Source organism: Eucalyptus grandis, chromosome 11 (genome assembly GCF_016545825.1).
Source record: "Eucalyptus grandis isolate ANBG69807.140 chromosome 11, ASM1654582v1, whole genome shotgun sequence".
Classification (NCBI taxonomy): Eukaryota; Viridiplantae; Streptophyta; class Magnoliopsida; order Myrtales; family Myrtaceae; genus Eucalyptus; species Eucalyptus grandis.
The window spans coordinates 11,094,854-11,122,281 of NC_052622.1; the positions used below are offsets into that span (position 1 = coordinate 11,094,854).

Genomic DNA, 27,428 nt, shown 5'->3' on the forward strand with positions numbered 1-27,428 from the left:
GGGCAAAGACCTCCGAGGCTTCCGGCACCCAACCATTCCGGGCATCCTGATACTCCCAGGGCATTATCATCCGCCATAACAGTTTCTTCATTTATCATTGTCCACATTTACCAATTTAGGTCTCACTTAGCATGGCACATGATGCAATGGCAAATAAAATCACTTTCATCCTTCAATCTATACATGCATTATCAGTCATCATCATACATGCATCAAGGTACAATCATCCATAAAGATAAAGTTCATGGAATTCATACAATTTAAAATAGTCCATTTATCATGCCCTCCTTTTTTTCTCTTTTTTTTTTTTTGAAATTTATTTAAATTCCAGCTTGTATCATTTTTGAAAATATTTAAAATTTAATATCCATATAATCCTCAAAAATCATGAAATTAAGGCTAATGATAGACAAGACAATAGGGTAATAATTTCCTGAAAAACACAAGGCCAATCAAATTCCACACAAAATTATAATTCACACAAATACAGCATGTAATTTCGGATAAAAACAGAATGCACAGTTTCCGAAATAATTTTATTAAAATATCCAAACGGCCTCAGAAAATTATGAAATTTTACCAGGTTATAGCCAAGACACTAAGGTATATTTTTTATGAAGACTTCTAAGCCAAATTATTTTTAGATTATTTTCTACAGTCACACGAAACTTCTGGATCTAACACCGAAACGTCCAGTGCACGGTTCTCCGAAATACTGAGTTTTTACCCACTTATACTTCTTCTTTTCCTCTGAAATTTGGATATGTTTTACTTCAATATTTTCTCTACAATTTTCATGAAGGGATCTAAGTAAAATATCCAGATTATAGTCATCATATGGGTCCATGAAGTCTCGGGTGTCCTGTACCATGTCTCCAGATTTACCGTCTTCAAGAGTAAGTCGATTTACTAGGTTTCACTTGTTCATTTTGCTTCAAATTTGATTATGTTAAACTTTAAGATGTTCTATACAAGTTTCGTGAAGAAGTCGAAAAGAGATTCTTAGTAAAAATCAACATGCAACCACAAATCCACCGAAAGGTCAGTGAAATCGTTTCAGATCTGGTGTCTCCGTAGGATGAGAGTTTTACCCCTCAAATCTCCATAATTTTGTACCAAATTTTAGTATGTTATATTTTAATATGTTAGCTACAACTTTCATTAAGATATCAAAGTCAAAATAGAACTCAAAACATGCATGCAAGCTCTCACAAGATTCTGACTCAGGCGGTTCATGCGAAAACATTCCAGATCTAGAATTTCCGTAGGATGAGAGTTTGACCCCTTAAATATCCATAATTTTGCACCAAATTTATTAAGTTATAGTTTAATATGTTAGCTACAACTTTCATGAAGATATCAAAGTCAAAATCGAACTCAAAACATGCATGCAAGCTCTCACAAGATTCTGGCTCAAACGGTTCATGCGAAAACAGCATGCAACTCAAGAACAAACCACACTAGCTTCACTCCCATGCCTCCAAATGTTCTAGATTCCGACCATACATGCAAGAAATTAGTGCAAGAGTAGAAAGTGGATTCCCAACTTGCCTCTAGACTGAACGAACGACGGCACACGGCGGCGAACGGGCGGCACACGGCGGACGAGCGGGCAGTGACTCCTTCCTTTCCCTCTCGGCTTCTCCTCTCTCGGCCACACTCTCTCCCTCTCTCTCGCACGGTTCTCTCTCTCTCTCCCTTTCTCTCTTGGCCGAACAACCGGCCACCCCTCTCTCTCCTCTTCTCTTTTATTTCCCCTAAACCTCATCATTAGCTTGCCTCCCCAATTGACCAATGCATGCCATCTCCTCTTGCCACTTGTCACAACACATGCAAGATGGGCTTTGGGGCTTGGGCTTGGGCCGGCCACTCTCCTCCCCCTTGGTCGACGGTCACACTTCTTTGGGCCTTAATGGGCTGGCCATCTTGGCCCATTAAGAGCTCAAGCTATTGGGCCTAAGGCCCAACCTAAATAAAATCAAAATTTCCCATTTTTTTATCCTTTATTTTAAAAATTAAATTACTAAATTCCACATGGCCAAAATCTTGTAACATTTTATTTATAGAAATTTAATTTATGAGGCACATAGCCAAGCATAGATTATTCTCATTAATTTATCCTATAGTTCTAATTTAAAAATTCATGAACACAAGCATATAACACATAGCCTTGAGAAAACTAATGGCTAAAACATAAACCATAGGTAATTTCATTACCTAATTATTGGCTTTAATTCCTCTAGAGGGTGACTTGAATTTTGGGATGCCACATTACTCAAACAGTTCATGAAATACTTTGTTTGCTTATGTTATTTCATTGGAAGATTTTGAGTGTTTGATCTGGCAATACTAGTTATTACGAATTAATTCTAGCAACTCTCTATAACCAATTGTCTCTCTTCTCTCTCATCAGTGTTGTCAATGCTTCGAAGGAGTATAGTGCAAAAATTGACAGCCATTCCCAGGCCTCGCCTCAACTCGGTTCGGCAATTACTTGGTTTGCCTAGTCAGGCTCACTACTACCCCTTGCAGCACATGCCGTATTTGCATAGTAGGGGTCACACATGAGAAAAAAAGTAAGTGCTCTAAATTTTAAAATGGGTACTTTTAATGTTTGTGCCGTAAATGTAATGTGGTTTTAATTGCATGAATCATGCAAAAAAGTGAGGGACGTGACCGGTATCTTCAAAATAAGGTGTTTTTCTATTCATGCTACATTTGTATTTTTTTTTATGCTTCAGGGCAATCCTTGAGCAAGTTTGAGGGCAGATTGCATTTCTAGAGTTGTGCAAACATCGCGGCTATTTTCCTGAAATTCCCAAGAGCGAGTTTCATGTCGCAAATGAAGAAGCAGAAAAGTTTGGTGCAAGGGTTATAATGGGCATGTATTGCCTTTTTTTCCCTCAGAGATATAGTTTTCTCAAGTTAGTTTGTGCTCAAATTCTATTGCTTCTCTCTTCTACATTACCATCACAGAATCCCAAGAAATTGATATTCGAAAATTTGCAATCAGCGGAAATTTTCTGCATTAGTAGGAGGCATGGAATATTCTTGAAAATTCTATCACAAATTCCCTAGTGTGATGAAAATATTTATTGATGAGCGTGATCGGTGACTATTCTCTTTATCTTTAAGGTTTGGTGGAATAGATCTGCCTTTAGTATATTGTTGCTCCATTTTGTGTTTAGAAATTTGGCTAGGGAGTTGAAAGATGTGCAGAAGAATTTAGTTCCATCATGGCGGTTGGGGGGTAGGCTCATCTCAAGGGCCTTCTAAAGTTGGAATAGCTTGCCGACCTCGACCACAGGCAAAGAAAAATTTCTGCTTGGGAGTTATATAGATCATCCTCAGGATGATTTTCTCCCTTTCAGTTGCGCTTGTTCCGTCAACAACTTCTAAGACATGTACTTGTTCGTTTTAAAATCGACTGTCATTACCTTCTTCCTTCATCAACACATGACATTGACCCGTCTTTTTTCTTATTTTCAAGTGACTACTAGAATATTCAAACAAACAATCATTAAAAGCTGATCTGTTAATTAGATTGTTCAGATTCACATTCTGTCTGCAGATGCGGGCAGACTGATTGTGTATCACTGCACGAAACAATTAGTCAAGTCCAAACATGAATATCCAACTCAATAGTTTGCTGAAAAAATAGGGGGAAATAACCAAGATAGGGGTCCATGTTCCTGATATTGAAGAACATCCCAATCTGATTACTCTTGTTAGGTTTACCATCGGAAGATCTCTCCACATTGAACTCCTAACTCCTCCGTCAGGAGAACTCCAAGAACTGAACCTTGTCTTCTTGCTCCTTATCATCAGAAGATCCATCCGCATTGTTCCTTTCCGACCATATAGACCGCATCTAAGTACAGAAGGCCATCATCTGACGTTGTCTTGTGTACAAAGACACCCGTCTCATTCCTCGCTTTACCATAATGGCGCGCAAAAATTCCTAAATACTCAAAGTAATGAAGGAATAGATGGCCAATTGTCTCATCATAACTCTCACAGATGGAGCAAACTTTCTGTTTATCTATATCCAGAATACCTCTTGATGGCAGCCCTCACCGGCTATCGGAAAGAGAGAGAAAAAGAGAGAGAGAAAAAGGAGAAAGAAAATTGTATTAAAATATTATTAAAAAATTATTCACATCACGTCAGTAATATTTAGCCAAAATAATGATTGAATTGACACCATGTCAAAATATTTATGACTAAATTGATAAAAAAAACAAAAATTAAGGATTAAATTGGCATCAATGCGATAACTTTTCTTACACTTTTCTCCTCTTTCTTTCTCTATAATCATGTTGAGACAATTGTCAACAAGAAAAAGAAAAAGAAAATATTCATTTCCATTATGGAATATTAACAGCAGCTAGAGGTCATATGTTATGCCATGTTCAAAGGTTGAATTATTGAGGATCTTGGTGATATGAACTTGTTTCTTTTTTCTCTCTTTCTTTTTTTAAAGTAGGTTTCCAACTCGACAAGGTTAAAAAAAAAGGAGACCGGGCTCCTAAAGTGCCAAAACTTGGCATGAGAGACCACTAAGTACTAAAAGTTAGAAAAAAAGAAATTTAAGTGACATAATTGGAGCAAAATGAATCAGTTAAGTACCTACGGCGAGAAAATTTGGCCAAATGCTGATGTGTCATTTTTTCAATGAGACAAATGCAAAACGATGTCGTTTTGCATGTTGATATGGTAGATAAGCAAAAAACGACGTCGTTTTTCCTTGGTTTGAATTTTAATATAAATATTAATTAAATTAAATTATTTAATTAAAAAGTAGACGAAGAAAAAGTTGCAAGCGTTGGGTGAGGGCCGTGCAAGCCCTTGTTGCCGCCTCACCACCATCACCGGGAAGGGTTAGTGATAGTGGGGGGAGGGTTGGTCGGTGTTGTGGGCCCTGGCTAGGGCGACCTTGGTCAATCGGCAACAAGGACTTGTAAGCCTTCACCTAGATCCCAATGGGTGGCAGCCCTTGCTCGATCGGGCAAGGGTTAATGACCCTCGCTAGATCTAGGGAGGGTGGCGACCCTTGCCTTAAATATCAAGCCTCGTTGTCGGTTGGCTAGGGTTGTTAACCCCTAGCCGGGGCCCGACGAGGCGGTTGACCCTCCCCCACCATCATTGCTGGCCCTTTTCGGCAACGGTGGTGAGACGATGACGAGGGCTTGCAAAGCCCTTGCCCAACGCCTACATTTTCTTCTTTCTTTCTTTCTTTTTTTTTTAAAAAAAATATTATTATTATTATTATTATTATTATTATTATTATTATTATTTGAATTTAGTTTAATTAATTATATTAAATTCAAAACTATATTTTTAAAAAAAAAAAGGAAGGCAGAACGGCGAGGGCTTGCACAGCCATGTCGTCGCCTCCCCATTGTCATAGGGAAGGGCTAGTGACGATGGGGGGAGGGGCTAGGGCATGGCAACTTCGGCTGACCGGCGACGGTGCTTGCAAGAAAGAATGTTCATAGGTACGTTATAATGGATGCCAAGTCCAGTCAATGAGCTTAGATATAGAAAAAAGAGCTTATTGATGGCCATATCATGTGTAAAATGTCCATCTTTCCAAGCAAGAACTGGGGCTGCTATTTGAGATGGATCTGACTCTGAATGATATTCCTTGTGCCTAAAATAGCTCTTCCAGATCAGGAAAGGCGTGCCCTTTCACTTTTCACTCCCCATCTACATGCTCAGTGTTTTACTTTCGACGTCTATTGATGATGATGCTTCTGTATTATCGATTGGTTTTGTTTCAATTCACCAATGTGTTAGGTTCAAATAAAAATCCTTACGATGATGGGACGAATGCATGGTCCAACAAAAGGTGAAGGAATCAGACAACAATTTGAGGGTTGGTTATGCATTTCGTCTGGAGGGTTTTCAGCCATACGAAGATCCTGATTTGGATGCTGCCGAGAAAGAACTCTACCTCGTTTCTCTCTATGAGACGAATGATTCTGCGCAACCATGGCAATTGTGGATGGTCCATGCTCAAGAATGGTGACATTGCTCTGTCCCGAGAACGGGAAGTAAATGGGCAAAATAGATGACCGATATGAGCTTTCCCTGTTTTGGCAGCGGTTGCATGAATCAGCCCTTGGTGTACCATAATCAATCACAGATTGTTTTACCCTGATGGCACAATCGCATCTTTGACTGGCAGATTCTGTGGGACATACGACCTCGATTCTGATTTGAGCAGAGACGATGGAAACAACTAGTAATTTTCGGTTTCGTGGAGAAGATTTTATGAGCTCAGGAAGTTGGATATTTCCTCAAATATTGAGAACAAGTACCAAGTATCCCTTATGTTGTATCCACGGGCAGATGCAACAAAATGATTTAATGGTGGTTATCATTACTCAAGGTCGGGGAATTTGTGTACTTCTAATTACAGTGAAGTTTTCTCTTTGCATTTAGTTTGAATCTATGAAGTTTGGGGAGAGGTTTTGCTAGGTCCGACGATCTCATGATGAAAACCTCGTCTAAGGGATCAGATCTACGGAATGAAAAAGAAAAGAAGGAAAAAAGTAATAAAATTCTATTTAAAAAAAACGATCCAAATGAGCTATTTTCAATCAAATTTACTGAAAGGATTGAATTAGCAATTCGTCAAAATGTTTATGATTAAATTGACACAAGCGAAAGATTTATGATATAAATTGATAAATTGTCAAAAGGTTTATGAGTGATTGACAAAAAGAAAGATTTAAAATTGAATTGATCGGTGTCAATAAGTTTAAAAACTTTTTTTTAACATTTTTTGCAAATATCCTTTATATACTAGTGTGTGTATATATTGATGATATCATATCAGTTGTCTAATGTCTTTCGAGAAGAGGAGATATTCACTATATTTGCTTAAGTTGCACAATATCTTTGGAGAAGAGGAGGTTTTACTAACTAGAATAAAGCATTTCCTTGTTTTATTTTTATTTGTTTACACATTTTCCCAATTTATATCAACCGGATAATATATTAGGTGGTCTTGGACTGCCAAGTCAGCATGGTCTCAGTCCAATCATGAAGCGTCATGTGGAGGTATGGGGCCGCTAGAGACTGAGGGACTTCTTCTTGCCCAAAACACTATTTTTCTTTCCCTATCACTGTACCTGCACACACTAGCCTACACTCACTTAGTTCCTGCTTCTGCGCTCTTTTGACGGCGGACATGTGGTTTGACGAATTTAGTTGTTTCGGCATTGAAGAGCCTATTGAGAAATCGAGGACTGTGACATCATGAATGTCAGGTCGTGGTTGGTGCTGCAACGAGGGTGAGACTGAGGACGGCGAAGGAGAGGACGAGGTTGGTGTTGTCGTTGAGTATGCGAAATGGAGCACGTTATGTGTATAATCAAGTAAAGAAAAAAAATATGAAAAGATAAGTTAAAATGTTCTTGTTTTAATATTTCAATTATGTTCAAAGTAACTATTTATAGATAGTAAAAAGAGAGCCGTTTGCAAGTTATTATAAATACGTGGATAGTTAATACATGACCATTACAAATAATGGGGGTTTATGAAGAAACAAATCAAATGTTAAAAAGTCGTTATACCAATGTTAGCAAGCGGCCGTTATGAAACGTCATTAATGGTGTACCAAAACGGTTACAAATTGATGACAATAGAAAATCAATACAAAAATAATAACTTTCGAAATTTCAAACCTATTGAAATATAAAACACGTAACTCGGGAAGAATTCCGCTGCACATCAACTATCATATAAAGACAAACCAATGATCCAAGCAAATATATATTAGTTCTGAAGTCCCTTGCCAAATCCAACCCTGACTTCTATACATTTCAAAGCAAATTGCTTTGAAGGAGTCGTGTGCCCCTTTCCTTTTTCTTTTAATTTCCTAATGCCAATATCCATTGGATAAAGATCAAATATCTCAAATAGGAAATTTTGTATGTAAATTCGGATTTTCATATATGAGTTCAAACACGAGACGTATTTGACCGTGATGCTTGATTGGTTGTGGCTCATAGATAAAGGCTGGTGAAATTGATCTTGGCGAACTGCCTGTGGTAAGTATTCATCTGACAAAGTACAATGTGGTTAGCCATCAGATTAGTTCTCACGCATTCATTTGAACATCGCCTCTTGATTATAAGTCTTATAATTTATCTTGTACAGCATATGTGCATAAGTAATGAACAACCATCCATGCCATCCACGCCATTGTTTTAGACTATACGCTGTTAAGTATGTATGCTTCTATTATAAGCAGCAAATAATGCTGATGTAACCAAAGGGAAGAAAAACATATAAAATAGGCAAAACCTACTGAATTGCCTTACCAATTACTCTCCGCTGAAAATGGAAAAAAATTAAATTGAATTGAGAAAGCTCGACTATTGAATCCCTACATTTCCCCTCGTTCGGAGTATCCCAGAGTGCCAAAAATCAAGGACGATTACAATCCTGCTACTTGGATCCTGGAAATCACAAGTCCCTCGCCAGAATCTCGACTTGGTATAGACTGCAGCATCATTTATAAGCAGTCTGATCAGCGCAGGTAAGTATACAGTAGACTAATGTTCAAAGTGCACGTCAAGCGCACGTGGCAAAATTTGCAAGAATTCAGTGCTTTCTATCTCTCATGTGATGCTAACTTGGAGTGCTGACCAGAAAATGCCAACATGTGCTCACAAAGGGCTATTCTTGTGCTTGCCGGGGAGAAAAATGGTGTCTGTTGATTCTATTAATCTTTGTAGGACGAACCAAGAATTAGTTAGTGAGCTACGTTTGCTGGCGGCCAGCACAAAAGAAATATGTTTCTCGGCGCGCTTCCTCCAAAATAGGTGGGAGCAGCTCAAAACATGCTTGTGGAAACAGCAATTAACCTACTGGAGAAGCCTTAAATACAACCTGGTGCGCTTGCTTTTCGTTTAGGCGTCTTCTTTGTTATGTGCCGCTCTCCTCTGGCAGAAAGGAAAGGAAATGTAAGTTGATCGTGAACCTAGTTAGTCCAGGAAAAATTCTTTTGTAGCTTGTCAAACATCAGGATTAGGAGCTTCTAAAACTTACAATCTAAGTATGGCCATAGTCTTCGTTTTGGAGAAATGACGAGTAGCATCTTCTCAACCTACTTGGATCGTTGTTTATCTTCGTGCAATCTTCATGCAATTCACAGGAGCAGGCAACCGCACTTTGATTCTGCCATTTGTTGCTACCAAACAAATCGTTGTCTACAAGGAAAGATTTGCCGTATGTACTCGTCATGTTCCTAATCAGACGCCATGCTATTGCATCGAAATTTTTTGTCTCTGCAGTTTCAGCGAATTAAACTATATGCAATCTTGATTTTTAGTGTCCGAAGCAAAATGCTTTGGGAAACCTGACCGTGTTGTTTCTTTTAGGGCCATATCTACAGGAGTGACGCTTGATTGGTTGTGGCTCATAGGCAAAAGCTGGTGAAATTGATCTCGGCGAACTGCCTACAGGAGCTATATTCAGCATTATGGTAAGTACTCATTTGACAAAGTACAATGTGGTTAGCCATCAGATTAGTTCTCGCACATTCATTCGAACATCGCTTCTTGATTATAGGTCTCAAACTCGATTATAGGTCTCATAATTTTTTTTTTAATAGCATATGTGGATAAATAATGACAGGCAATCCATACCATTGTTTTAGTATCGAAGAAAAGTGGTCTTTATGAATTTCCCTTTGAGCAAAACACCAGCCTCCAGAAGTTGGTTTTCTCGTCTGGTAGATCGTTCATATCGCGTCTATCTTTGTGTCCTTTATGTGGCCTTTATCCGAGTACTACACTGCCATGTAGTTTTTTTTTCTAGATTTATTTACTAATCTCGTGACAACATAGGATAACCAGTCAAGCACTGAGGCGCATCACACTAAATCTATGTGGATACCTTATATTATTTCAGGACTAGAATAAAAAATAAGAAAACTATCATTATAGTATTCAAATAGACTCATCTGGACTTTTATTTTAAAACTAGAAATCGATGAATCAATGGTACCTTCTTATTGCTCTTGAATAGATTCAGATAAGTGCTGAATTTATTTTCTTATCGTTGCATATGATCTCCTAATTTCGGAGTTCATAACGGTCCTTATGGTGTTTTAATTTTAATCTTCTCATCCTTGTAGAAACCATAAGCAAATAGAGGCTGGAATTCCGCAATTCACGATACCATAAGCTCATCGTTACAATCAATAATAGGATCCTCTTACTTAATGACTGTGCAACTATTATTATTTATTATGACCTTTCCGGCCTCAATCTCGAGCTGAAAAGGTTGTTTTTAGTCTTGTCATGGAATTTATACGCGACCAACATGCTCGGCCTCGGAGACAGCGGCCTCTTTCCAGTTTTCACTTTGTAATTTTCTGGTTAGGAAGGAATCAACCATTCGCATTCCTAGGCCTAAATCACTCGCTTGGTGAGCATTCCCAAGATAGCCAGTAGCCACCCTTTTCGCTCTTTCCGACGCCGAAGAGGTTGAAAAGTCTCCGTGCGCTGTATACGGTACATGGAAATTAAACAGCATGATATACTAACTGGTATAGGTTGCCCGTTTTGATTTTAAAGCACGCGTAAAAAGAAAATCTGGTATTGAATTCAGCATCACGGGGGTACATATATTTAGGACGGACTGATTACATTCGCGTCGAATGATGAAATTGTCCAAAAAACGCCGTAAAGTAATGCAAGCATCTCATCGGTCAACAAGCATTTAAGCCTCTTTCCTGATTGACAAGGCAAAACCGCGACACTTTCAAAGGTGTAGAAGTCCAAAGCCGCTTAGTGGAGGCCTGTACGAGAAGCTCTTTGCATCCATTGACGGTCCTCGATGAGCTATTCTCTGGCTGAGATGCGATCGCGACGACGGCATGTAATTTCACACGAATCGAGGGCGAATTATCGTCCTATTTGTCGTGCGGAAGAAGGTAAAAGTGTGTCCTTCTCTTTTTCGTTTATGACAAGTGAAGTGACCGGACCTCGTACAGCATCTCTATGTCCAAAAAAGAAGAGACATCTGAAAACGAGCTGAAATTTACAGCGGGCCAAAAAAAAAAAAAATTAATCAAAGGAATAGACCTAAAAACGACACCCCGTTTCAGCCCGTACTCGTCCTCTTCCTTCACGTGACCCAAGCGGGTCCCACGTAGCAGTGAAAATCCAGTTCTGGCCCCACTAAAGGAAGAAAGCGGCCAGCATGAATAGGGGCAAAAGCGGGAAACAAGGAAGGGGGAAGGCAGAGATGAGGACTGGGCCTTCTCGAGCTGGAGGGAATCGACGGCCAGCGGCATGTTCTCATGGTCGGGGCTGCACGTGGACTCGTGGGGCGGGCGGGCGCTGTACATGAGCGCCCGGAGCACCGCCGAGACGGTGGGGATGTACGCCGTCTTGTTGCGGGCGAGGAGCCACGTCAGCCCCATCAGCTGGCAGTCCCGGTCGAACATCTTCCTCGCCCGCTCGCTCGATTCTTGGTCCGTCCCTTTCTTGTATCCTCCCTTCAGCTGCAAAATCAGCAAAAAACACCATTTACTCAGGAGGGCTTCATCGTGTTTCCAGCAGCAGCAGCGATGTCTATCGAGAACAAGATGTCAAGGTCGAGTAACGCATGGTGCGCGACGATCCATCGACAGAACCCTCTATTGGTTTTGGGTGGTTTGGGATGTAAGGACATGGAAAAGGATACTGTCATGTGGAGCCTTCTCCCAAGTCATTTTGAGGGGCCTACCAGAATGACTTTGGTTGCCTTAAAAAGGCGGAAAGAAAATGTGGATCGGCCTCCCAAAGTGGACTTTCGCTCTAGCAAACCATCGCCAGCAGCTTGTTATTCGAATCATTTGGATATATTGCTATAAAGTCTAGGCGAGGTATCTCCTCGCTAGCAGAATTCGAGATAGGTAAGAGCATCGGGGGCGTAGATACTCTAGGTAATTATTAGATGTAGGTAAGCCTAAGTCGAGTGCGTAATGATTGCCCCTCAAAATGTTTGTATCGTGAAATCATATTAGCAGGTAAACAAAGAATCAAATGCTGAAAGCAGCGACAAATTAGGAATTGTACCTTTTGGAGAGAACCGAGGCACTTGGTGCAGCCAGCGTAGGAGGAGTTGCGGCAGTTCTTCTCCAGGTTCCTCACCGCTGCCGTCGGAGTGGCGTTGTGGAGCCCGGACGAGACGTTGAAGGCGGCGGGGCAGCTGAGCGAGCCGATCTGGTGGAGCCGTATCCCGCAGAAGCACAGCACCGCGTCGCAGCTCGCGTTCGGCTGCTGGAGCCGCACGTTCTTGCTCTCCAGCGCCGACTGCAGCGAGTCCACGCACTTCTGCGAGTCGTTCGGCATCATCGGCGAGTCGTCCCCCGCCGGAGCCGGCGAAGCCGAGGGCGTGATCTGGAGGGCCGACCTGGCGTGGGCCGCGAAGAGCCACGCGGCGAGGACGGGGCAGCAGCGGCTCCGGTCGAGGTTGCGGCCGCATGCCTGGCGGACGCCGCCGAAGAGCTCGGCGGAGAGGTCGAGCTTGCAGATTTGGGTGTCGCCCTGGGACGGGAAGGCCGGGACGGTGTACGGCTGGTCGTGGCCAGAGACCGGCTCAGCCAGTAGACTGGCCAGAGACCGCCGGAGCGCGCACGGCAACGTACAGAGAAGGAACCACAATGCGAAAGCGATCGTGGGTCGAGGCATCTCTCTCTTTTCAGGAAATGGAAAAGGCGAGAACTTTTGGGGTGCGATGATTGGAGGTGTTTGACCGAGAAAGATGGTGATATAAAATGCAATATTATAGGCGGGGCGAATCCTGGAGGAAAAACGGAAGAGAGAAGAGAAAACGAAAGGAGTTTGGGAGGAAGTGGTGACTGAGAGGCGAGAGATAGAGTGTAGGTTGTAACGAGAAGGTTTTGGAGTGACGGTGATATGGACGTTGCGGAAGTGCAAGAACAAAGACAGAGTGATGTAGGGAACGTGAAAGGGGGAAGGCTCTCTGTCTGGTTCAAGGTAAGGCAAACGTGTGAAGAGAACAGAAGTTTTATATCATCTACGTACGAGATAGACGTCCTTTTCGCTGCCGGTTGATGAATTATTTCGGACGGAAAACGGAAAGGAAAAGAAGGGAAAAGGGCGTGGGTGATGGAGGGGACTAAGGAAGGAAGAAGGGAGGGGGAGGGGGGGTCCCCCTGTCATGCGTGGACAAACAGAAGAGAGAGATTCGTTGGAGAGAGAGAGAGAGTCTGAGGAGGAAGACAAGGAGAGGAGAGAGAAAAGCTGTCTGGGGATTTGGCAGCTTCTGGCGTGTCTTTTCTTCTCATCTCTCCAGTCTCTCTTTTCATCTTCCACCCTTTCCCAGATGGAAAAAAAGCCTGAACTTATCTTTCCCGTGATACTGAAGGACATATCTTAACTTATACAAGATGCGAATTTGCATTTGATATAATTGGTTTTCCTACCAGCACCATTACGACTCAATTCGAGACATCTTATTGTGGTCATTGGCATTTTGCCACTCTCAAGGTACAAATTCTTGTCCAATTATATAATTGATAAAATCTATGTCTTTATTAGGTATCCTAAAAAACACATTTTTGATTGGTTAGATTGGTCAATAATTATTGATGTGAAGATGTGAGATAGAGTGAATTTAATTTATTTATCATTATCTAACTTTAGCACATGGCGTTGGAGCCTATTTTTTACATACCTTCCCTATCGACCTAATACATTTTGGATTTTACTCATGAAGTGCTCTCCACAAAGTTTGCACCCAAGACCAAAAGAGATGAATGAACTCCTTTATCAATTAACTTAATACCTTGTTGGACTACATCATTGGTTGAGAATAAGAACTTGTATTATGTAGGAATTCTTAAAGAGTGAATGTGGAGTTATTCACCTTTTGGATACTTGGTAAGCATCATTATCTTTATCGAGTAAGATTTACCTAATTCAAAAACTCGTTATACATGTTAAAACTCAAATATAATGGATGTAACATCTCTTTAGAATCTTGATGCTCGCAACTTTGTGGAGTTACATTGATGAATTGTCATTCTACAAAGATTATCAATGGATTAAGTAACTACGATTCAAACAAAGCATTTCAAAATCAAAAGAGAACTCCTCCAGCAACGTCCGAGATAATTGCTAAGTCAATTGTCACTTTCTGACCTTTTGACTATAAAAAAATCTCTAACCCAACGCATGATTCTTTATTACATCGAAAGGAACAAAAATTCCTTGGACAAACTTGGTCATGCGGCCATAAACTTGATAATCCACCAAACCTGGCATCCTTGCAGCAATGTAAAGAGAATTTTCTGGGAATGCATGACAATTCGATGATATTCATTTTAACAAGGAATTTCACATGGGATGGTCGTTCCAGCATGTATTTACTCAAAGGACCAGTACTAGGGGAACAATTGAAAAATAGCAGGCTTCCAAATCTAGTGGGGGCATCTCGGAAACCTCCAACCAGATCGATATTAAAGACAACAATATTCTCTCTTTCCAACTAATACGATTCTTTAATTATTCTCTTCCGCGTATATGACAAAGCACGACAATATCCCAATTAGATTCCATCAAGAACATCATCATATTGTACCATATAAAACACCATCACCATCATCAACCTTCTCCCCGGTTGGAACTCTGGATTTCTCAATTGGTATTGTATGTAAAATGCATTATTTTTACTTTGCTTCTTCTGTTCTTACCAAGTGCCTTTTGATCTAATCGTAAAGGCTAGGAGCGGAGGTAAACCCTTATAAGGACAGTAAAATGATCCGATCTTGAAAAATGGTCTTCAAGTCTTAACGACCTTTTTGTTTTCATCTAACAATGGAGGGTTTTCAAATCAATCAAAGACCTTGTGCGCTTTTCCAGGAGGGTCTCGACATCAAGGGACGACTTGTGATTTCGAACTAATCCAAAGTATCCAAAGAGCAACAAGCACAACACGCCAAATTGCAAAGCTGAAAAGTGAAATGATTTGCAGATACAAAACGCCAACCAACGTACTTAAATCATGCTCCAAAACAAAACTCTCACTCTCTAATCTCAAAGTCTTGCTTTTCCATGATTTTTTTTTTTTTTTTTCTTTCTCTGCGAGCTTGCCGTGCTGTGGTCTGACACACGGGTAAAAGTGAGGGCTTAGCTTTGCGTTGGCTTCTTACGGGGATTATATGTATATAAAAACATGAAGCTTTTCACCAAAAAGCCAATGGTGGGAAGACTTTGATAAGAGAGGTTGCGAAAGTGGGTGAAGAAAAGGTGCAATCATGGTGTCACAAGTCACAAGTCTGCGTTGACGGGCCCATTCTCGATGAGCTAAATAAACAATTATAATTCTCCATAAGTCCAGCACTCGCTCCATCACAGTGTGTTTTCTGTAAAGACAAAAGACTTTCAAATTCACCTCTAAGTAGATTGAGAGATGGCAGTATCCGAAGTCAGTACCTGCCTTCAAAGCAGTCATTCTTGTATCTGCCTTCAAAGATTTTGGAGCCAAAAAGTTGACTTTGGAAGTAAATATTCTTGACTCTGAAAGTCACTTTTGTTGGAGTGACCGTAAGAGGCCCAAATGCTGATGGATACTACAAGATATGCACAAGTTAATATGCACTGCGAAATCTATCATGCAATGGTTGATTTGGGTGGATAGACTATTGATCTTTTGATATGTCTAGAAGACTCAAGCATGGGAAAAGTTAGAAGGGGAAAAATGCTCGAAACTAAAAGCCTTGATTTCAATCCTTGCTCAAATAAATAAGTTAACTTCTCCATATGAACCCAATAACATGAGCTAGAACTCTAGTTATATAGTTTGTGAACACATTATCACATGTAAATCCTAACAATTAGTCATATGATTATGATTTTGGATGGATAGACTGTTGATCTTTTGATATGTCTAAAAGATTTTCATGCAGGAAAAAAGGGGAAAAGGAAAAATGCCAAAGCTAAAAGCCTTGATTTCAATCCTTGTATAAATAAAGAAACTAACCTCTTTATATGAAGCCCAATAACATGAGGTAGAACTCTAGTTATATAGTTTGCGAACAAATTATCATGTGTAAATCCTAAGAATTAGTCAAATGATTGGAATTTTGAACTGCAAGACTTTATTCATTCTTAATAAAAGCATGGATGATCCGTCTTTAATTGGACTTTTTTTTTAACTATAAATGCAGTAAAATTTTGTAAGTATTATCTTCTTATGGCTACTCCGCTTTTGAAAAGCTCTAATAGTAAGACAGAAGATTTAACTAGGGTTGAAAATGGCTCTTGAGATTAATGTTCCATTTGTTTCATAAAAAATAAATGATTTGGAAGGTATATACTTTTTAAAAATGATTGGTTGTATCCTTACAAAAATGAACGGACGAAAAATATTTTTATCATGAACTAAAATGTTTAAGTATAAATTATTGTCAACAGTGAAAATTTTTCTATTGACTAATAATTTCAAGTGATAAAAACAATCATCTTTAGGAATATGTTTTCCAAATCATTCATTGTTCGCTAAACAAATAAAAATAATTAATCTTTGTAATTTTAACTTTCATATTGAAGGTATGTGTTTGTGTACATATGTAGTGAGAACTTCAACTTATTCCCATGGATTAAGAAAAATCACTATAATCCCATTTTTAGATAAATTGTTTATTTTACTGATAATCACATTACTAAATTCTAACATCATTTACTAGATGAGAAGTGTTAGATTGAAAATAATCAATACGAATTTGTAGGTGAAATCCCAAAAAAAGTCTTAACTTTATTGTACTTGTGCTAATTTAGTTCTAAACATTTTCAAAATTTGCCAATTGAGTCATTTTGGCCAATTTGGCCGCAAATTGTTGAAGTATACGCCAATCATTCTACATGACATGGTTGACGCTAAGATTGACAATTTTTGTAACTTTTATTTTTTTTTTCTTTCATTTTTCATTGTGCTATCAAGAGTCACCAGCTATCCTCGTTAGCCACAAATGTGGTGGCTATTTGGTGAGGGCCTTCGCGCCCATGTTGGCCCCTGGCGAGGCCACCTAAGGCCTTTGCAGCCTTGTTGGCCTTAGGCAAGGCAATCCTCACCTAGTCTGGATGAGGCCTTTGTGGCTTAGTGGCCAATGAGGGTCATTGACCTCCTTCTAGTCTAGCCATAAAGGGGAAAAAAAAAAGAAAAAAAATTCTAAAAAATTAAAAAATTAAAAACATTGTAAAAATTGTTCACATAGGTGTCACTCGTGCCACATAGGATGATTTATTATTCATGTTAACTATTTTCAGCCAAAAATGGTCGGAAGAACTCAATTGGCAAATTTTTTATAATTAAATTGATCAAATTAAAATATTTATGATTAAATTGGTACAATTATAATAGATTTATTTTTATTTTTTGGTATTTTTCCCAAATTTGCATGTGTGCGGAAATAAAAATTAAAGGACACAATTTAAAAAAAATTGTAGGATGACAGCCTTCCATTTCATGACTCACATGGAGTCTTATCCATTTTCTTATGGGGCACTTTATTTAAAATATAATTTACAATTAAAATTGTCTTTTTCCCACAAGTTTTAGGTAAACCCAAATTAAAGGGCATGGCATTAGCCATCTCCTTTAGAGTTTTGTTCTTTTGTTCAGCAACTCCATTTTATTGTAGAGTATAAGGTACAATTGTTTAAAGAATTATCCGCAAATTAGCACACAACTCTTTTAAATTGAAGGAATTGTATTCTCCTTCTTTATTAGACCTGAGCATTTTGATTCGTCTATTAAGTTGGTTCTCAATCTCATTTTTATACTTGATAAGCATGCGCATAGCCTCACCTTTACTAGTTTACAAATAAACATAGCAAAATTGAGTATGGCCATCCATAAAAGTGATGAAATACTTCTTTTCACCTCTACTTTATATAAACTTTAAATTATATAGATTACTATAGATTAGTTGTAGAGGTCCACTTGTTCTTTTAGTCAATTTGAAAGATTTCTTGGCAAATTTAGTATCAACACAAGTCTCATACTTATAATAGGCATCCAATTCAAACCTTAGAATTAGCCCAAAGTTTACTATATTCTTTTATTGTATCATTGTTTACATGGGAGACATAATAGTGTAAAGTGAAGACTCCTTTTCATTAATACTTTTTTGGTACAAGAATTTCGAATTTACATCAATGATAGCCACATTGACTTTAAACAGGTCATTGTACAAGTACTATTTCCTCACATACATCCACCATTTGGAAAGTACAAACTTGTTTAGTTCAAAAAAATTTCAAAACCCTTTTTAACAAGCATGAAGTTACAAATGAGAATATTCAAGATCTCCATAACATGTAATAGATTTAGTAGGATGATCACATTGCTAGATGTGAACTTTAGGATCACTTTTCCTCTCCTAACAATCTTTGCTGATGTAGCATTAGCTATATAAAACTTCCCTTCTTTCTCAACCTTCTCATAAGACAAGAATATGTGTATATCCACACAAATATGATTTGTGACACCTGTGTCCAATCACCAATTAGTATTATTTGACACTAAGGATATTTAAGACATCACCACATTAGTCAGTCTCTCATCATCTTCCTGTTGCCACTACTTAAAGCCCACACAAGTAAATTTCTCTAGTTTCTCATTCAATGTTATGATATACTATCATCAAGGATGGCAAAGCCTGTTGATGTATTCCCATACCACTATAGATGGTCTCAACCTGAAGGCACAATACCAGCCTTCAAGGTATGAACCTCTCCACTAATAATGGTCGAAACAACCATAAGAACATCTCCAAAAACATTTCGGACATCAAGGGGTACTTCAATGTTATTAGCCATTTTTATTTTCTAATAAACCCAATAAAAAATCAAGATTAATTGCATTAAGATTGTAGGAAATATAAATGTATTGGAGGAAGATATGTAACGCTATTTGCAGTGGCCAGAAATATAATAAATTTGAGAGAGTAATAACGACTTTAATAATGACCAATGCTGAATAAATCTTCTCATCAAGTGAAGAGTACAACAACATTACAAAATATATAGACTAACAAAATTGCTATAAAATTACAACAAAATTAAACAGGAGCTAAGATATGACTAAGTAAATCTCTTTAAAATTATTAGTTCCTACCAACAAATATTAAGCAACTTCACAAATTACACCTCCCAAGATACAACACCTCAAACCTATTTAGATTAACATAATGCAAACATGATTATGTGGAATACTTCTTGAAATAGGCACATTAGAGAGAAAAATGAGGTGAAGGGTTGCAAGATTTTTCTTCTTTGAATCTTGTACGAATCAAGAATAGATCAAATCGCCTTACCAAAAAAAGAGAGGAAAAAAGAATAGATCAAATCAATTTATAGAGTTTGAAAGTTCATGTACTCAAGAGCTAGATTAATTAAATCGATTCATGAATTCAAGAGATATAAAAATCATATCAATTCATGAATTCACAAGATTCACGAATTTAAGAGATGCATGAATTAAATTTATCTCGTTTTGTTCACTTTCGTTGACCATTAACCCACAAATACAACATAAACTACATATGAGCTTGCGCCATTATCGCCAATATTGAAAGAACTGTGATTTTTTTTTTTTTGATGGGATGTTTAATTCTGTAAGTTATTCGTAGGAGTCGATACTTATCTTGCTTTTGCCTTCTTTTTGAAAATTTTAGACTCAATACGCATCATGAATTTGTTGAATTGAGGTCGATATCCTCACCCATTATTTGCTCTTAGTAAGCAAACGATGGGCAACAGTCGAACCAGACGTGCAACATTCGGACAATTATTTATCTTCTTTGGCCCAATGATAATTTGTCACGATTCCCGCCGATTTTGCTCTCAAAGTCGGAAGCCCTTATATTTGTCGATAAACTGTACAAAGACCAATGTTGTTACACCCGAATTATAAGAATTTCTGTGGAAATTGACGCGGGATTATATGGACAATATATATACTAAAGAGACATAAATGATCTTGATCCCTCTTCAAACAAAGAAACAAATTTCTCCATGCAAACCTTAGTCAATGCCAACCCGACCTCCACACCACCATCCCCATTCCTACTCTCGGCAAGAGCAATCGCCCTAGATGTGTCTACGTGCACCACGTGGCTTTTCGTCGGTCTCCCCCACCCGAAGTCGGTGTCATACACCTTCAATCTCGGCGACCCAGCCAGTATCACCAAGTCCCCATTTTTAGCTGCATTGAAGTCTCTTATCCATCGCTCTGCCCCTCTCAATCCTTCACTGGTCTTCACTTCCTTGACTCTTCCCCCTAGAGCCCTCGCGACATGGGAAATTCCGCTTTTGCCCAAGAGTGTACTCCTCTTCTCCGAGAGGAAATATATGCCCAAACAGTTCCCAAAGTATGTTGAGGGTATTGAGTATTCGAGTTGGTCCCTACAATCTGCGACGAAGCACAAATGACAAAGCTCGTTGTCGTTGCTCTCTGATGACTCTTGGATGCGGTGCTGGTGTTCTTGGTCTTTCGATTTGATCATGCATACCCATACGAATGCACACGTCACCACGAATGTCGACAAGTGGATTGGCTCCGACTCCAAGTCGCCGTCGCCGGCATTCTTGAGTTCGCTCAAGACTTGCGCTTTTAGCCCGTCGATGTGAGCTTTTCCTAGGACAAACGTTGCTCTCCCCTTGTCTGAAACCGCGAGAAGAGCTTCGCTTGGGCTCGGACTTGGTCTTGGGCTAGAGCCCACACAACTCCACCAGTCTTTCAACAACATGGGCTCGAGCCCATTTAGATCTTTGATCGCTTCTCGGTCATGGAAAGGGCTCGAGTCGTTTGGGTCAAAGCAATTGGGGTCTCCTCCGGACCTATGAATGGACGCCCACGATTTCATGAAGTGATTGAAGGACCTGCCATCTGCTGCCACGTGGAGGAACTGGACCCCAATGCAAATGCCCTTGTTTGGGAACAGGGTCACCTAAAACAACAAATACGACCCTACATTTTAACGTCAATTTGCGCACATCAAACATGATTCACAATCTATTTTTCTCGTGCTACCTATTAAACCTAAACGATGAGATCCTACTCTAGACTTGGACTCCCTTCCTATAATTACTCCTCTTTCATTTTTTTTTTTCACATGTCCTATAATCTCAAATAACGCAGGATCCAACATCTCCTTATATCGGTGTGATAAAATTTACTCACGCATTTGTATCTTCGTTTTCTAACTCCCAATTTCGTTACGTTTGTGTTGCGATAGAAAAAAAAAAAAAACATATGACGTTGCCAAATGAGCTCAACTTATAGGATAGCAAATACCAAATAATGAGAATTAAAAACAAAGCAAATATGAAGACGATCGCGTGAGAGCCAAACCATCGTCGACTGACCTGAATTGCCATGATGGGTCTCACATGTGCGCCTTCGGACTTACGTGGCGGTGGGAGCTGAGGCACCAGAGGATGTATCAGCGTGGCGCTGCGCGCCTCGTCGCTGATGAGCTCGGCGAAGTCAGCGGTGGACTCGGCAACGGTCAGTGAGAGGGAGTCGCCGACGGAGTAGAGGATGTAGGGCTTCTGGGGCGGCGCCAGGGGAAGGACGAGGCTGCCGGCGAAGGGGAAGAAGCGGCGGAGACAGAGGGAGAGAGAGCGGACCAGGAGCGGGAGGGTGGTCTGAGCGAAAGAGGAAGGGGATTCAGGGAAGTCGTAGAAGAAGAGGCGTTGCATTGGGCAGCAGAGAAGCCACGGGATGTCGAAGAAGGTGAGAGGGAGAGCCGTTGCCGGGACTGAGTCCGGCGGCGGCGAGATGTCGTAACGGTGGAGGATCTTGATCTTCATCATCTTGCCCGACGGCGAAGGGGAATTTTTCCCAAGAGAAGGAAGCTATATAGACAGGCCGGTGATTGGGTTTTTGTCCAGGGTTGAAGGCGATGCAAACCCACTCCGGTGTGTTGTCCTTTCCTAGTTTTAAAGCTTATCCTAGATATTTCCAAAGATCACAGGAAAGGGTGAGAGACAAATTGGTCCCTGGAAAATAGCACGGGGGCCCAAAAAAAAAAAAAAAAACAAAATCAACCCCTTCTCCCCCGGGGGCCCAAAAAAAAAATCTCACTTTCCCGTGAGTTTTTCCCCTCTGCGACCTTGCTATGCTGTTGTCTCTCAGCACGCTGGGAAAAGCGATGGCTTAGTTTGGAGTTACGTGTATGTATGCACACCAAAAGCTAATGGGATACAATAGTGAGGCAAGACGTGGGATAAGATAAGGCCCAGAGTAGATAAAGAAAAGTTGCAACCGTGGTGTCGCAAGTCTCCGTTCACAGACTCAATCTGGATGGACAGTTCTATAGTCTAAGAAACGGATTTATTTCATGCTAAACCGCCATAATTCACATTTTTCTATACAAAATGTCATAACTTATAAAATCTTAAAGCTTCTTGTGCAGTTTAGATTCATGGCTTGTAAAATTTATCCCAAGCAGCAAAAAAGGGGGGAAAGGCAAAATGGCTCAAAACTATCGGCCCTTATTCCAATCCTTGTTCAAGTGAAGAAGTGACCCTCTCCATGTGAACCCATCTTTAGACCACCATTCCCAGCCCTACTGCAATTGAGCCGAAGTGGGAAAACTTGTTGCAACCATCTTGTTAGAGATACTAGGAGAGTTTCTAGATTTTTCTTGATTAAAAGACTCATGTGCTCTTCACTAAAATTTATAGGAAGATATATAGAAATTACATGATTTTCTCTTCCGCATTATTTTTATATTGATATAAGAGTTAGATTCTGCTTTTGTTATATCACGTCTCCCCTATTCATTAAATTTCATGTGTTGATTGCTAATTTGGCTTGCACATGAGAAGGGGAGTTAAAATATCTCACATTAGTTAACTACAAGCTTTATATGCATGTAATCTCCATCCACCTATTAGGTTGATCATTTGGATTGAACATGATATCAAAGATTTTAATTAATATTACTTAATAACCCACTATTTGATAAAAAAAAATCATGAAATGACCCTAGTCACAGCCTCGAGCTTCTTCAAATTTTGAAATTGTCCCTAACCTTTCAAAAATTTACCAAGATACCCCTTTTTATGTCTATTTTTACCTTTTTCTCATTCTTTCCCACCTAAGGCGCAACAAAACTATTTGAGTTTTCTTTCAAATGCTTTTTGGACATGCATTAAAGATTTCAATTTAGGCAAGGATTCACCATAACTCTATATATCAATTCTGGAACTTGCACTTATGATCAAATTTAAACTAAACTAACAAATGTCAACCAACCAAGTCAAAAATACTAGGTAGATCAATCTAACTTAGTCCCTAGAATTTTTACTTACCTTGAGCAAAACTTGGATAACTCAAAGCTTTAATCATCTTCAAATCAAGATAAACAAGAACAAAGGTTAACAACTCTTAATCTTTTTAGACAAAAAATCTAGTTTGATAAAATGAAGAGAAACCCAATAATTTACCTTGTAAACACTTAAAATGGTTAAATTAGAAACTTTAGAAATATAAACGTGAGGCCTTCAATCTTTTTTCAAATGAGTGTGAGATGAAAGGGAAAGGAAATAGACATGGAGCTCTTTTTTTTTTTCCTTTGTAAGAATGAGTTGAAATTTTCTTAAATAATTGAAGTGGGTCTTACGAGCAAAGAATGGAGAGGTACTAGAGTTTACAAGAGTTAAAAAGGGACAAAAATTCATTAACCAAGGTTAAAAAAACAATGATGACTTGAAGTACCTAGGAATGAAAGCACATGACCAAGGAGAACGTGATGACATTGGGATTCAAAACACTTGGTGGAGAATGAGAGAGAGAGAAGATAAGATAGTGCAATTAAATGCATAAAATAAGAATCGTTATTTTGTTTGCAATTATTGAAGCAAAATGGTGAGGTCATGCATGATGTAAATCTATAGATTAAATTATGGTTGAAAATGAGGGAGATGTGGACAATAAATAAGTACTCTTGACTTGCAAGCTTAGAGAGCATCAATAGACTAAAGTTAAAAGAAGTGATGTAATTTATAGGTAAGAAACTAGTTAATAAACTAAGGAATGTGACAATTAAATTAGTGAAAAGCGGCTAATAAATTGTCATTATTAGGGATAGAGAAAATGATGTGACAAATACCGATGTCCATATGAAAAGATATAAATCTTATTCCTATATAACACAATATACATAATAAATATGATGAAAATTACGATGAAAATTTCGGATGTCATAGACATCCTAACTCATATTGCACTTTAAGTCAACAAAAGATGTGCAACTCTCAAACAAATATTTATTTCATGGATAATAGTATAAATGGTTCATGAACTTTGATCCACTGTATAATGTCGTCCTTAAACTATTAATTTGTGTAATGTGATCTTGAACTTTGGTTCAATCTGCAATGTCATCCCTAAATTTTTAATTTGTTTAATGTAATCCTTGAGTTATTAGTAAATTTTAAATATATTCCCTAGATTCTATGAAAATATTAAATAGTTTAAAGACCATATTGAACAATAAACTAAAGTTAAGAAATTACATTGAACAAATTAAAAATTTAAGAATAATATTGGACCAAAGTTTAGAGATCACATGGAACACGCTTAAGGTTGAGAGACAAGGTAGCAAATTAGAGGAAAATTCAGTAATCATTCGTATCATTTTCCTCATCTTGGACTAAATAAATTAAAATTGACGTGGCATCATATGGACCAATGTCTTTAAAGCGGCATGAATGACTTCAGTCCCTTTTCAAACAAAGGAATGAAATGGTCCATGCTAACCCTCGTTAATGCCAACCCAACCTCCACGCCACCATCCCCATCCTTGCTCTCTGCGAGAGAGATCGCCCTTGATACATCGATATGCACCATGTGGCTCTTCCTCAACCTTCCCCACCCAAAGTTCGTGTCGTACACTTTCTGTCTTGGTGACCCGGCCACCATGACTACGTCCGCATCGTTAGCTATTTTAAAGTCCTCTATCCATCTCTTTGCCCCTCTCAATGCTCCACCCGTCCCTACTTCCTTGGCTCTCCTCCCTATAGCCCTCGCTGCTAGGGGAAGTCCACTTTTGCCCAAGAGTGAACTTCTCTTCTCCGAGATAAAGCATATGTCCAGACAGTTCCCAAAGTATGTCAAGGGTATGGAGTATCCCAGTCGCTCCCTACAATCTGCGACAAAGACGAAATAACAAAATTCATCATTCCCGCTCTCTGATGACAATTGGTCTTGACATTGGTGCTCTTTGTCTCTTGATTTGATGATGCATACCCATATGAATGCACACGTCACCACAAACGTGGACAAGTGGATTGGATCCGACTCTGAGTCGAGGCCGTCATTCTTGAGTTGGCTCAAGATCTGCGCTTTTAGCATGTCAATGTGAGCTTTTCGAAGAACAAATGTTGCCCTCACCTTGTCCGCAACAGTGGGAGGAGTTGGGCTCGGGCTCGGGCTTGGGCTCGAGCTCGGGCTTGGGCACACAAAACTCCACCAGTCTTTCAAAAGTATAGGCTCGAGCCCATTCGGGTCTTTGATCACTCCTCGGTCGTGAAAGGGACTCGGGTCATCCGAGTCGATGCAAGTGGGGTCCCCTCCGGACTTGTGAATGGACGCCCACGATTTCATGAAGTGAGTGAAGGAACTCCCATCTGCTACCACGTGGAGGAATTGAACCCCAATACAAATGCCCTTGTTTGGAAACAGAGTCACCTAAATTGTTATCCAATAAAATCGACAATAAGTTTCGAGCTCAACTTTTATTTATACAGCTGGTATTTTGAGTTGGATGTATATCACTCTCACATATCGATTACACATAATCGCAGGAGATAATATATTGAAAGTCACAATTTCTTTGTATGAACGTTAAACAAGTGCCCTGAAGATATTTGTTAACGAAATCTTTATCATAATCCTACTGGTTCTTCCTAAACACATAACTCGTTCTCAACTTCTTATTTCACAGTTTCATCTCTAAGTATCATTTCAACCAAAAAGCTCAAATTGCCTTTAAATGTTTAATTTGGACACAACAACATGATGCTTAATCTCTACTTTTTGTGATATGTATTAAATCTAAATGACGAGATCCGGCTGTAAACCTTGGACTCTCTTCATTTTCTTTTTATCTTTGTACACGTTACATAAGCTCAAATCCAATATCTGCCTCTTATTTATGTCTGTATGATATAACTTTCTCGCTGGTATTCTATCTCTGTTTTCTGACTCATTGAGTTGCATCAACTTTGTCAAGTTATAGCATAGTTGCCAAGTGTCAACAAGCTGTAGGCATTTCACCTACCTCCCTTATAGCATAGCATTATTATACTGAATTCTAAATATTTCAAACAGATCTTCCCAAAAAGAAACTTTGATCTGCTCAAATGATATTGATACTAAAACCAAATAATGAGAATTAAAAACAACTGAAAGGAACACAAATAATGAGAATTAAAAACAACTGAAAAGGAACACGGGAGAGCCAGACCATCATCAACTGACCTGAATCGCCATAACGGGCCCAATCCGTGCCCCGTCGGATGCACACGGCGGCGCGAGCTGAGGCACCAGAGGGTGTATCAGCGTGGCGCCGCGCGGCTCGTCACTGATGAGCTCCGCGAAATTGGCGGCGGACTCGGCGACGGTCAAGGAGAGGGAGTCGCCATCGGAGTAGAGGATGTGGGGTTTCTGGGGCGGCGCCAGAGGGAGGACGAGGCGGGCGGCGAAGGGGAAGAAGTGGCGGAGACAGAGGGAGAGAGAGCGGACCAGGAGCGGGAGTGTGGTCTGAGCGAAAGAGGAAGGGGATTCAGGGAAGTCGTAGAAGAAGAGGCGTTGCATGGGGCAGCAGAGAAGCCACGGGATGTCCAAGAAGGGGAGAGGGAGAGTGGTTGCCGGGACTGAGTCCGGCGGCGGCGAGATGTCGTAACGGTGGAGGATCTTGACCTTCAACATCTCGTCCGACGGGGAAGGGGAATTTTTCATAATAAGAAAAGGAAGCTATATGGACACGCCGATGATAGGTTTTTGTCCCGGTTTAAAGACGATGTAAACCCACTCTCGCACGTGAGAAAATATTCAGTGGTTGCTAACCACCAGGTCACCATCCTACGTGGCGCGCGTGAGCTGAAGTGGCTCCATTGAAAGATCGACACGTGACCTCTGATCTGGACCGGTCACGAAAGGGAAAAGTCTAAAAGTTGAGTTTTCTTTTTCTCGTTCCGCAGGCTGGCTGTCAGAAAAGGACGAGACAATAAATGCTCAGACTCCCGCTTAAAAAATTCTCTCTCTTAATTTCAATTTTCAGAGCTCTTTACGTTCTTTCTTGAAGAAGAACAGCCCAGACACTTCGCCTCTGTCTTTCTCCAGCGAGTCCACTGCCTCCGCCTCTCCAAAAGCCTCGC

General features: G+C 39.7%; 3 protein-coding genes across 5 annotated transcripts; all 3 read right to left on the bottom strand.

Moving 5' to 3' along the window:
• Positions 1-10,601: 10,601 nt before the first annotated feature.
• LOC104424836 (uncharacterized GPI-anchored protein At4g28100) lies at positions 10,602-13,021 on the bottom strand. Its single transcript, XM_010037347.3, has 2 exons — positions 12,084-13,021; positions 10,602-11,527 (listed from the first exon to the last, which is right to left on the bottom strand). The coding sequence occupies exons 1-2, from the start codon at positions 12,696-12,698 to the stop codon at positions 10,982-10,984; spliced, it is 1,161 nt and encodes a 386-aa protein (XP_010035649.2). The 5' UTR covers positions 12,699-13,021; the 3' UTR covers positions 10,602-10,981.
• Positions 13,022-19,872: 6,851 nt separating this feature from the next.
• Positions 19,873-21,977, bottom strand: LOC120289393 (coumaroyl-CoA:anthocyanidin 3-O-glucoside-6''-O-coumaroyltransferase 1-like). Its single transcript, XM_039304217.1, has 2 exons — positions 21,405-21,977; positions 19,873-20,986 (listed from the first exon to the last, which is right to left on the bottom strand). Exons 1-2 carry the CDS (start codon positions 21,852-21,854, stop codon positions 19,997-19,999), a joined length of 1,440 nt encoding a protein of 479 aa, XP_039160151.1. The 5' UTR covers positions 21,855-21,977; the 3' UTR covers positions 19,873-19,996.
• Positions 21,978-24,564: 2,587 nt separating this feature from the next.
• LOC104424838 (coumaroyl-CoA:anthocyanidin 3-O-glucoside-6''-O-coumaroyltransferase 1) lies at positions 24,565-27,086 on the bottom strand. 3 transcript variants are annotated; one of them, XM_010037350.3, is made up of 3 exons: positions 26,530-27,086; positions 25,441-25,737; positions 24,565-25,196 (listed from the first exon to the last, which is right to left on the bottom strand). In XM_010037350.3, the coding sequence occupies exons 1-3, from the start codon at positions 27,007-27,009 to the stop codon at positions 25,161-25,163; spliced, it is 813 nt and encodes a 270-aa protein (XP_010035652.2). In that variant the 5' UTR covers positions 27,010-27,086; the 3' UTR covers positions 24,565-25,160. The 3 variants fall into 3 exon arrangements, with proteins under 3 accessions (XP_010035652.2, XP_010035651.2, XP_010035650.2); XM_010037349.3 differs by having other exon boundaries at positions 24,574-25,196; positions 25,297-25,737; XM_010037348.3 differs by having other exon boundaries at positions 24,574-25,737.
• Between the last annotated feature and the right edge of the window lie 342 nt (positions 27,087-27,428).

Coding starts and splice junctions, on each gene's coding strand:
- LOC120289393 (XM_039304217.1), bottom strand. CDS start 21,854: ATGATGAAGATCAAGATCCTCCACCGTTACGACATCTCGCCGCCGCCG. Junction 20,987..21,404: donor GACCCATCATGGCAATTCAG/GTCAGTCGACGA, acceptor TTGTTGTTTTAG/GTGACCCTGTTCCCAAACAA.
- LOC104424836 (XM_010037347.3), bottom strand. CDS start 12,698: ATGCCTCGACCCACGATCGCTTTCGCATTGTGGTTCCTTCTCTGTACG. Junction 11,528..12,083: donor GCCTCGGTTCTCTCCAAAAG/GTACAATTCCTA, acceptor CTGATTTTGCAG/CTGAAGGGAGGATACAAGAA.
- LOC104424838 (XM_010037348.3), bottom strand. CDS start 27,009: ATGAAAAATTCCCCTTCCCCGTCGGACGAGATGTTGAAGGTCAAGATC. Junction 25,738..26,529: donor GGCCCGTTATGGCGATTCAG/GTCAGTTGATGA, acceptor ATAACAATTTAG/GTGACTCTGTTTCCAAACAA.